Below are 12,047 nucleotides of genomic sequence, written 5' to 3'. Positions count from 1 at the left end.
GTGTCTGGAGAGTGGCAGCTGCTGACTGAGGGTCTAGCTCTGCAGGCAGCAGTGCAGAAGTAAGAGTGGCAATATTATACCATGCCAGCCTTATTACTGTGCTGCTGCTGCTGCTGCTGGCGGTAGCTCTGCCTTCAGAGCTGGGCTCCCGGCCAGCAGCCAGTGCTCTCCAGCTGCCCAGCAGCAGCTCAGAAATAAGGGTAGAAGCAGTACCACAACCCTCCCCACACACAATAATCTTGTGACCCCACCCCCCATAACTCCTTTGTGGGTCAGGATCCCTACAATTACAACACTGTGAAATTTCAGATTTCAATAGCTGAAGTCATGAAATTTACCATTTTTAAAATCCTGTGGCCATGAAATTGACCAAAATGGACTGTGAATTTGGTGGGACCCGAATCATATCCCTGGGGAAGCTGTTCCAATGCATATTTACCCTCCCTGTAAAACACATTTTATGTCCCATTTGAACTTCACTGACTAACTTCCAGCCTTGGGATCTTGTTATGCCTTTGTCTGCTAGATACCTTTTCCCTGAGCAGGTAATTATATACTGCCATCAAATCACCTCTTACCCTTCTCTTCAATAAGCTAAATAATAATAATGATGACCATGATGACAATCATTCATACTTCATAGAACGCACAATCCAAAAGATGAGCAAAATAGACAAACATCGTGGCATCAATATGGAAAGGAAGAGGAGAATTAGGTGAATTAAAGTATCAAACAAATGCTTTTGAGAAAGGGTTTATTTTCAGACATGATTTTAAAGCTGACAGAATGGATGGATTTAGGCAGAAGCTATGGGGCATGAGATCCACCCCTTTGGAGCTGCCACAGCAATGTACTTGTCACCTGCTGGCCTAGGGATTCTCTAGGTGCTCTGCCAGCATGAGGAATGAGAGCCTTTGGTAAGAATTGTCCTTCATCTTCTGAAAAGGAAACCTTCATGTTTTGTTCAGAGGAAAAGTGGAAGCAGCTGTTTGCAGCAGATGAGTTCTTGGAGCCAAGAATGTCAGCTTTTCCTCACATCTGGCAAGCTCTGATGCTTAGGTTTAAAAGTCATGTCTCTAATATGCGCACCAAGGCCATAAACACAGCCAGCATTTTCGCCAGCTGTTTTACAGCACAGATTTCAGTGACACTTTCCTCACGGATCAAGACCAATAAATTTTTGCTCTGCCACAACTTTTAATGTTTGTACAGAGGGATAGGCAGCAGGTAAAACTGTTCCTATGTTTCCGAAGGGGAAAAGCTGCCTTAGCACAGCCGCTGTAAGCAGTGCTAGGGGAAAAGACTGAGACTGTAATCCAGCTCCCCCGAAGCCAGTATTAAAACTTCTGTAGCATTCCAGAGGATCAGAACTGGTCCGAACATTTTTTTGCCATAAGCCCTGAGCAGGTTTCTCTGTTCATGCAGAGATGGACTCCAGCCATGAGAATTGCATAAGTAGTTTTAGGATCTAGGGTTTTGGTTTGCCCTGAAAACCTGTACCACAGATAGAGGTCATTTGCAAAATTCTGATCTGATTCTGAACATCCCAAAGTTCGGGGATGTTTGGATATGTGATGTTTGGTGTGAGTCCATTTCCACTTCTTTGTTTTAAAGTGTATTCCTCCTTCTTTGCCATCTATCTGGGAACAAATCTCTGTTATCCCTTAGTTCAGAGGTGGGCAAACTATGGCCTGCGGGCCACATCTGGCCTGTGGGATCCTCCTGCCCGGCCCCTGAGCTCCTAGCCCAGGAGGCTCACCCGTGGCCCCTCCCCTGATGTTCCCCGTCCCCCGCAGCCTCAGCTCACTCCACCACCAGCGCAGTGCTCTAGGTGGCGGGGCTGCAAGCTCCTGGGGCAGCGCAGCTGCAGAGCCCGGCCTGACCCGGTCTCTGTGCTGCGCGGTGGCGATGACATAGCTGGCTCCAGCTGGGCGGTGCAGCTGTAGTGCCACCAGCCACCAGTGCTGCAGGCAGCGTGGTAAGGGGGCAGGGAGCAGGGGGGGTTGGATAGAGGGCAGGGGAGTTCAGGGGGATGATCAGGGGGCAGGGGTGTGGATAGGGGTCAGGGAGGTCAGAGGGTGGGGACCAGGGGTTGAATGGGGGCAGGGGTCTCGGGGGCAGTCAGGAATGAGGTGGAGGGTTGGATGGGCTGGTGAGGGGCAGTCAGGGGCAGGGGTTCCCGGGGCAGTCAGTGTACAGGGAGAAGGGGTGGTTGGATGAGGCAGGGGTCCTGGGAGGGGCTTCAGAGAACAGAGGGGGTTGGATGGGGCAGGAGTCCCAGGGGGGTGGATAGTGGGTGGGGGCCAGGCCACGACCCCCTCCCCTAACCAACCCTCCATACAATTTCCAAAACCCAATGTGGCCGGCAGGCCAAAAAGTTTGCCTGCCCCTGCCTTAGTACAACAGTGTCACACATTTGGCCCAATTAGTGTATGTATGTGATCTCCATGACACATTCAAATTCTGCAGAAGCTACACCTTCATCTGAAAAATAGCACCAGAAAGGTGAACTCTTCCATACTTTGAAGCATAGATTCAGTTCCTATGCAACTGGCTCTCTAATGCCACCACTCCCCCACTTCCTCCCCTGGAGGGCACAGCAGAGAATCTGGGCCATAGTTTGCACAGCATCTGGAGATTCTTTGGGCTTTACAGAAGTGATGAACTGTATAATTTTTGCTGATTAAGAGTTTATTTCAGAACCATTTCCTCTAAACTTCCATATTGACTTTTGCACTTTATCAGATTATTATCGCAGTAATAATATCATAGTGTTAAAGCAGTGACCTGGAAGAGATTAAACACAATTTCCTCCTTCCCCAACCTCTGTAAATGCACTTTATTTTCTTGAGGGGCAAGTTTCATGAGAGTCAAATTGCAGGTCTTGGAAGCTGTATTCCCGCTATTGTAACCCACTCATATACAAGCACACACAAATCCGCAACTGCTTCTTCTCTTTCATAGATTATCAATGCTGACTCTAATTACGGAACAAACTCAACAGAGTCATTCAGAATACAGTATTAATAACTTGACATGTACCTGGATGAATTCCTACACTATAATTTAGATTTGGGACAGGAGGGAGAGTCCTGTTGGTACTAACACATCATACTACACTTCCAAATCTGACAGGAGCATTGAATTACAGCCTATGTTTTCTATTGAACAGCAATAATTAATTTATTAGCATTTTCTTTAATGGTAACAATATTCTAGCACCTTTTCCCCTAGCAACTTTTATCCCAGGATTTCAAAACACTTTACAAATATTAATTAGCCCCACAGCACTCATGTGAGGTACGAAAATATTTGCATTTTACACATGCACAAACAGAAGCTCAAAGTAGACCACTGTCACACAGTATTAGAGGAACCTACTGCTCTAAGAAACATTCACTACTCTGAGCTAAGAAAGGGCTGTATTACCCTTTAAACCTCTACAGTTTATTACAGGCAGCACAGTCCTCATTTTTAGACACCTGTCCTGAATGTATCCCAGTGAGGTCCCATTACCACTGCTGGGCAGCTTCTTTTGGTCTCCAACTGCAACAGTGATCAGAAGAAATCCTAACTAAATTGCCTGAGTTTGTCATCCCGATCCCTTGGTATCCAGGATATCAACAATACCATTTGCCAAATAAAAAGGGACCAGGGTGGGTGGAGTGTCACCGTATAACAGAGGAGACCTGAGATGCTGATAGAGACTCTTTATCAAAGTTGTCAACGTAATGACAATACACCTCTACCTCGATATAATGCTGTCCTCGGGAGCCAAAAATTCTTACCGTGTTATAGGTGAAACTGTGTTATATTGAACTTGCTTTGATCCGCTGGAGCGCACAGCCCCACCCCCCTGGAGCACTGCTTTACCGTGTTATACCTGAATTTGTGTTATATCGGGTCGCGTTATATCGGGATAGACGTGTAATTAAAACCTCTTCCCTTCCCCCAGCATAAATAAGTGCCTTCTGATTGATATTGTTCCTTTAATGGGAGCATTGTTTTGGTTAGATTCATTTTACATACCATGCTGGGTGCTAAGTTGACACAACTTGCTGGCACTCATTTATTGTGCCTGTGCTGCTCAGGCCAGGTAAGCAGTTAACAGTATCAGACTTTGGTAATGAGCTTCCTGATCTTTGCAAGGCTTTTGAAAGGAAGGACTGTGCTCGCTAGTTAACCTTTCAGACCCCTGGTACAAATCTATTAATCCTGAATGTAAAACCCCAGATAATCCTAGCAAGGTTCTAAAGTATAAAGACGTGCTTTCAATTACCTTTGTCACCTCAGCAAGAGCAGCTATTTGGTAAAAGGAGACAGCAATGCGTGGGCCCTTAGGGGGTGTATTTACGGGGGAGGGGAGCAGCATACTTTGCCTCCAGCTCCTCACTTCCTGGATCAGGGAGGAAGAATGTCACTACAGAGTCTAATGAATCTATGGACTATAAAGTGGATAGAAAGCTGGCTAGATTGTCGGGCTCAGTGGGTAGTGATCAATGGCCCGATGTCTAGTTGGCAGCCGGTATCAAGCAGAGTGCCCCAGGGGTCGGTCCTGGGGCTGGTTTTGTTCAACATCTTCATTAATTAACTGGATGATGGGATGGATTGCACCCTCAGCAAGTTCGCAGATGATACTAAGCTGGGGAGAGAGATAGATACACTGGAGGGTAGGGATAGGGTCCAGAGTGACCTAGACAAATTAGAGGATTGGACCAAAAGAAATCTGATGAGGTTCAGCAAGACAAGTGCAGAGTCCTGCACTTAGGACAGAAGATTCCCATGCACTGCTACAGGTTGGGGACCAACTGGCTAAGCGGCAGTTCTGCAGATAAGGACCTGGGGATTACAGTGGATGAGAAGCTGGATATGAGTCAACAGTGTGCCCTTGCTGCCAAGAAGGCTAACAGCATATTGGGCTGCATTAGTAGGAGCATTGCCAGCAGATCAAGGGAAGTGATTATTCCCCTGTATTTGGCACTGGTGAAGTCACATCTGGAGTATTATGTCCAGTTTTGGGACCCCCACTACAGAAAGGATGTGGACAAATTGGAGACAGTCCAGCAGAGGGTGACAAAAATGATTAGGGGGTTGGGGCACATGACTTATGAGGAGAGGCTGAGGGAACTGGGCTTATTTAGTCTTCAGAAGGGAATAGTGAGAAGGGATTTGATAGTAGCCTTCAACTACCCAAAGGGGGGTTCCAGAGAGGATGGGGCTAGGCTATTCTCAGTGGTGGCAGATGACAGAACAAGGAGCAATGGTCTCAAGTTGCAGTGGGGGAGGTCTAGGTTGGATATTAGGAAAAAACTATTTCACTAGGAGGGTGGTGAAGCACTGAAATGGGTTACCTAGGGAAGTAGTGGACTCTCCATTCTTAGAGGTTTTTAAGGCCCAGCTTGACAAAGCCCTTGGAGCAGGGGGTTGGACTATATGACCTCCTGAGGTCTCTTCTAGCCCTAATCTTCTATGATTCTATGATCAGTAATGGGCAGTGTGTGGGACAGGAAGCAGCAAGTAGGAGTATCATGGACAGACAGATGTATGGCAACCCAACCATAGGTGGGGAAGCAGCTCAATAAAGCCCCACAAAACAGTTAGGACCCAGTAGGTCAATCTGGTCCTAATATCCCATTTGACCCAACCTTGTCTGGGTGTCTCTGCTCTGACTCCAAACTGCTTAATGTCAATGTTATCTCTTGGTGGGGAGTGAGGGGAGGATACGTCTGCTTGTCTAAAGAACAATCACCATCCCACCTCCTAAACTCTTTCTCTCCCTCAGGAAAACTTGCAGAAGCTGGTACACATTGAGTACAGTGTCAGGGGGCAAAGCAACCTCCTCCAGCCAGGAAGGGTGAGTGCTGCAGTCGGACCTCCTCTGATAAGGACATTGTTTTCCACCAGCTTTATTTCTGTCTGGGTGGATGGCGAGATTTCAGCCCTCATGTCTACAGGTGTTGTTTACTGGGCCATTCCGATAAGAGTTGAAGCCCTGGTTTCTGTAAAAGGCCTTCACTCTGCCAGCACTGAGACAGACATGCCAAGTGTCTCTTGTTAGGAGTGACAGAGCAGCCCCTATTTTCTAAGCAAAGGAGCAATCAGTTTCCCACTGTAGCTGTCCCCAAAGCTCACCGGTACAGTGTATTTCATTAGAGTCGCTATCGTTTTCCCCATAATGTTCATGTTTAAAGTTCTCAAGTGCTGGCAAGTACAGACTGTCGGTCTCGGAGCTTTGCAGTTGTATTTGGCTGGGTGAAGAGCTTGGAATGAGGGGAAATGACTTGTTTTCATTATTGTTATTCTTCTCATTCCCTAGAGGTATTTTTCAAGTAATATATAATTTATAAGTGACACAGAAATAGAAGTGTCTGTATCACATACAGACACACACACACTGTACCTAAGTATCTCTTCACATGCTTTGCCTTGTCTTCCACATCAGATTCAAGTTGCTTGTCCTCACTTTTAAGCCCGCACAGTTCAGCTTCCCTCCCCCATCCCTCAGCTTAATCTTCCTTTCTTGAGCCCTACAAACATGAAACTTCCCTTCAGTATAACAACATCTTAAAACAAAAACTTTTATGTAACTCTCAAAATGTTCACACTACTAACCTAAGGAACTGCAGAATCTCACCATTGCAGACCTCATCTACCTTTTCCTCTACCACGCCAGGTAATGTTTTAACTTGGGGCCTGATTTTACCATCCCTAACGCATGAGATTTGCAGGATTTGGCCCTTCTGTAAATTATTCTGGAAGGGCACACTAGGTCAGATTCTGATCTCATTTACAGCAGTGTAAATCTATATTAATTCCATTGACTTCAACGGAGTTACTCTAGATCTACTCTCAAGTTACTGAGATCAGAATCTAGTCCATTGTCTTGACTGGTGTGAGAAGGGCCATATGTATCTGTGGTGCTGCATAAATAATAATTATATAGGGACAGAGAGAGACAGACTATATGTCTATGTGTGTGTTTGCATATATGCTGTGATTCTAATACTCTTGCAGCCCATGTTCACCTGGTGTTTGTTGGTTCATTCTCATTGTAGGGGATATTTAAAAGGTGAATGTCCTTTTCTCGGAGTCCGTTAAATGTTGATTCCAATACCCTTGACAGAGTCATTTCTGTATAAACACAGCGGATAATAGGGAAGCGAAGTAAGCAAGAAACTGCCCTGTCCCTGACGAATGTATAGTACTGGTATGAAAGTAAATGGTAAAAAGGAGCAACACTGACACTTGGCTGACCCAGGACAGATAGGACTGATCTGAACAATGAATAGACTTTATTGTCATGAGGAGGATCAGGCTAGCGAGACAGGAGTGTTAGAATCTCCTCCAGTAAAGGCAAAAGCATTCAATTCCCTGCGTTCACTTTGAGGGGTGTTCGGTGTTCACAATAATGATACTGATGCCCCTGTTTCTTCCCTCAGGAGTTTCTGAAAGAGGGAACACTGATGAAAGTGTCCGGGAAAAACAGGCATCCTCGGCATTTGTTCTTGGTAAGGATATTTCATTGGTTTGTTGCCTCTCTCATATCATATCTTGGGTTTCCATGACTACTAACGAGCTGAATATGGCCCTGAACTACAGCTGAGCCTATGCATATTGGGGCTGCCAGGTAATTTTAAATAGCACTGGTGACGTAACATATTGGCATGTGTCAACGAGTGAGATGTTGACTTCTAGGATGTAATTTTCAGAAGGGTTCAGCACCTACAACTGGCACCAGAATTTCAGAAGAGCTCAGCACAATGAAAGTGGCTCTGACTTTGAGCTAACAATTAATTCAGTTTCTCCTCAGGTTGAATCTCCCAATCTTCCAGCCTGGTTTGGTTGCTCCAGTGATTTGACCTTCCAGCTAAGCCATTAAAGAAAAGAGTTCACCCCTTTCAGGGTATTCAAGTCCAAAACACACACACAAGAGTCTTCCACCCCCAGTCCCAAGCTGGGCACAACCCCTCCTGCCTGAGGGTCGGTCTGTCTTCACTCTGGGGAACTTCAGACACTCTTCAACCTATGCTTTGGGCTTTGTTCTCACCCCTCAGGCCCTCCTGGGCTCCTCTGAGACCCTCCCTGCTCTCTACCAAGCCGTGACTCTCAGGCCTTCCTGCTTAGAGTCTCTCTTTTCTCCACAAGTTTCTGTCTTATCTCCATACCAGAAGGCAAGACTTAGCTACATGATCTGTCTGCCCCATGATTGCTCATTTTCTCCACTATGGAAGGTGAGCTAAGGGTGTCATAGGTGGAGCTGGACCCATCTCCCCTTAAAGGGCCGATCACCCTGTGAAAGGCTGGGTGCTGAAAACCAGACTCTAATTGGGGGAACTGAGAACTTGAAAATCTGCCCCTGAGCTCTTTTGGAAATTTGGTCTCTAGTGTCTGACCAACAGGGAGGATAAGGAAGCCACTACTAGCAAGAGCTTAAAAAAATGATTTTGGCTCAAGAAGTAGAGCCTTGTTTTTGGTGCTCAAGGATGTGAGTTCTAGTCCCAGTTCTCCATTTGTGCAGGAGTGTATGGTATCTAGTTATTATATCTGTTGTCTGTGGCACATTCTTTCTTCTGGAAACATAGCATCTCTGCACATTTGGCTAGAGGAACTGCTCCCCCAACATCTTTTGTAATGTGTTTTTTGTTGTGGTGGTTTTTTTAACATTGATGATTTTCCTTTGTATTAGACAGTATTGGCTAATGGCTAGAGCAGAGATCTGGGGATCAAGACTTCTGGGTTCTATTCTCAACTCTGCAGCTAGTTCACTCCATAATTACAGGCAAATAATTTTGCCTTTCTGCATCTGATTTAACCCCTGTATACCCTGGGGATAATGATACTTACTTGCTTTCTAAGGGCTTGTGATGCTTAATTTATTGATGACTGAAAAGTTCTTGAGATCCTCAAGGGAAATGTGCCATTGAAATACTGAGTAGTGTTGTTACAATACTGTGTTGCAAAATTTAATTTAAAGTCATGGGATAAATGCTTAAAATACTGTATTTTCTGCAGATTTTCTAAATCTTGAACAGGGAAATTTACACTGGGGCAAATATGAAAATAAGAGAATACTTATACCAAAGTCACATACTTTACCATGGATTCTTCATATTTCCTCTTCTGATTATTATTTCATAGTTATGTGAAAAAACTTCCTTGCTCACTGCTCAGCTTCTCTGCCTGCTTCCTCATGAGAGGCTTGATTGATTTTGTGTGGGACACCATGCTGCCCTTATGCTTCTTTAATGGCCTCATTGATTTCTGCAAAACTCAAACTTTTATGTATTGGAAGTAATGGGTCTAGCCAAAATCTTCATGATGTGATATCACTGCAGTGCTCTTTTATTGAATCTTCCTGGACAATCTGAAACAATAGCACTACTGCCTGTGGCAAAATTGCCATTGATTTCAACTGGACCAAGATTTGGCCTTAAGAAAGTGACCCATTCAGCTGTATGGTGGTTAACTCTGAAACTTACTGATGCCAGTGTGAATGTTGATATTGTTAATTGTTTTACTGCTGATTATTTTAGCAGAAATAGCTAACTGTTTTAGTGCTGTGAGTGGATTTTGGAATTGTGGACAGAATTTGAGCAGACTGCCATGATGTTCATATGGTCATAATTCCACTATCAGAATCTGTGGCTGAACTACAGGACCAAACAGGAGGAGCAAAAATCAGATAGAGAGACAATCTAGTTTAAGTAATAAACAGGGATAGGAGAGTAATTTAAACTCATGGGGAAAGGTAAGCTGAGCCAAGTTTCAAATAAGATATATTTGAAAGCTTATCCTCAGCTTGAAAGTCACAGAGGCAGAAAATACTACCAAAATGAACGAAGCACTGAAATAAGTGTAAATTTATTATTAGGGGGCTTTGTGGTGGCAACTACCAGTTGAGGAACAATATGACGCTTCATTTAAAGATTCTGCTGCTCAAAGCTGGATGTCAGCTGCAGGGAGTGAAATAATCCCTTGGCAGATGGAGATATTACATTGTGTAGCCCAGTGGTTCTCAACCTGTGGCCCATGGGCCACTTGCAGCCCAGTCAGCACATAGCTGCGGCCCATGTGACATCCTCAGGGCCATACAGGTAATATATATACGGTGTGACTGCAGCCCATATAACACATGGAGAGCTGCATATGCAGCCCACGATGGTAAATAGGTTGAGAACCACTGTTGTAACCCATGAAAAAGGGGGAAATGATTGCAAAATAAAATAACTCTCACGTTAAACTCTGAATATGTTTGCATTATCTCCCTGTCCCCAGTAATACTGCAGAATCTGTCAATCGCTCAGGGAGTGTGCTTATTGGACTATTTGTCCTGTTAAACCAGCAAGGAGACTGCTGCACAGCTCTGGCACTTATCTAATTCTTGATATATAGCACACCTCCTATATGAGCCCTGAACCCGTACCGTACATCTCTGCCAGTGCAAGCAATCCTGGCCTGCAGCACAAGCAATCCTGGCCTGCAGCACCCCATCCAACCACCAGCACTGGACATGTATCCATATTACACTTGGTTCTGCCAATGCACTTCATCCTCGACCTGCAGGAACCTGCAATAGCAGTCCTGAGGCCCTAGCTCAGGGATCCATCTCAGTTCTGACCTCCAGCAGCCCCAGCTATTCCAGCTTCAGAATCCTCTGGATTTGGCTTCTAACTGTACTAGAAAAAATAACTTAATACTCTCCCAAAGGAGGGGAAAGCCTAGATTTTAAAATCATTATTCATTCAAAACCCTGACAAATCTGTTAAGGGTGATATCCTAATCCTATTGAAGTTGTTTGCAAAACTCCGTGGGGACCAGGATTTGGCCTGACATGTTTTGCAAAATGTAATTTTCAGATCCTTTGCGGATTTTTTATGGGCCCTACTGTGTCAATTGCTATTCCAAAAAAGTGCATTAAAATGGGATACGTGTGATTGGGTTTTGCTTTGATTTTGTTTGGGTGAAATAAGTAAATGTGTCTGAATAGATCTAAAAAAAAATCAGAAGGAAGGATTGGATTTCAGAAATGCTCGGGAGAGGCCTAATTCTGCTCCCATTGACATCAAGTTAGGGCAAAGCGAGGGCTGGCTCCAGGCACCAGCCCAGCAAGCAGCTGCTTGGGGCAGCCAACAGTGAGGGGCAGCACATCCGGTTCTTCAGCGGCGGGTCCCTCACTCCCTCTCGGAGCGAAGGACCAGCCACTGAATTGCAGCTGAAGACTGACGCAGCGGTGGTAGAGCTGCAGATTGTGATCACGGCATTTTTTTTTTCCTTTTTGCTGCTTGGGGCAGCAAAACCCTGGAGCCGGCCCTGGCCAAAGCTGAGTGCTTTGGAGAACCTCTCCCAGAAAGCACATGCTGGAGCAAAAGCCTGAGAAGGGATTTTATCCCCCAATTTATCCTAGAAATAAATCAAACTCAAGTTGTGGTTAGAACATGCTGTTAAAATGGTGTGTGTATGTGTGCCATGCCTCATGTGTTTCAAACCACGCTTTGTGTAAGTCTTGGTGTTGTGTGTATTTGTGTTCACATGTGGGGCATAGGTCTGTAATGTGCAGTTCTGTGTGTGTGTATAAGCAAGTGTGTGGCATGTACATGCATGTATTTTATGCAGGTGTGTAAACCTGCGTAAGTTGATGAATGTCTGTTGTGTGTATTGCGAAGCTACTGAGCTGGCTGTCTTGTGTAGGCCAATGGTATTGTTGAATCTGGTGTTTCCTGGCAGGATGTTTGGTGTGTTTTGCTGGGCGCCTGTTTCCTGAGTCCAGTCTCTGTTTACACGGATGTTGGAGCCTCTTTGCAGAGAGCACAGAATGGGCTGCTGAAGCTGGCAGGCCTCCTAATCGCCCCCCGACTACAGGACTCTTCGACTCAGACACTATCTCTTATTTCACATGTCCAAGAATTTCTCTACAAAAGCTGCTTGTGTTGGACGTGAGGCGGGGGAAGCTGCCATTGACTGGGAGATTTTGTTCAACACTCCAGACAACCAGGCTGGAGTTCAGCAGGATTCTGAGAAGTGCAATGTCATCCAACATGAGGCTCAA

The 12,047-nt window shown here is 45.3% G+C and overlaps 1 protein-coding gene across 4 annotated transcripts in view; it reads left to right on the top strand.

Moving 5' to 3' along the window:
• Positions 1-12,047, top strand: part of FGD5 (FYVE, RhoGEF and PH domain containing 5) — a 148,557-nt gene that overhangs the window by 110,726 nt on the left and 25,784 nt on the right. For 3 of the 4 annotated variants that reach the window (XM_050958355.1, XM_050958356.1, XM_050958354.1), the window contains exons 11-12: positions 5,784-5,855; positions 7,441-7,509. In XM_050958355.1, the coding sequence (XP_050814312.1) occupies positions 5,784-5,855; positions 7,441-7,509 (141 nt within the window). The remainder of the gene's footprint in view (positions 1-5,783; positions 5,856-7,440; positions 7,510-12,047) is intronic. The other variant, XM_050958357.1, reaches the window with a different exon arrangement.

This window comes from Gopherus flavomarginatus, chromosome 6 (genome assembly GCF_025201925.1).
Source record: "Gopherus flavomarginatus isolate rGopFla2 chromosome 6, rGopFla2.mat.asm, whole genome shotgun sequence".
Lineage (NCBI taxonomy): Eukaryota > Metazoa > Chordata > Testudines > Testudinidae > Gopherus > Gopherus flavomarginatus.
Note: the sequence above shows the minus strand (reverse complement) of the source record. Positions and strands in the feature narration are given on the sequence as shown.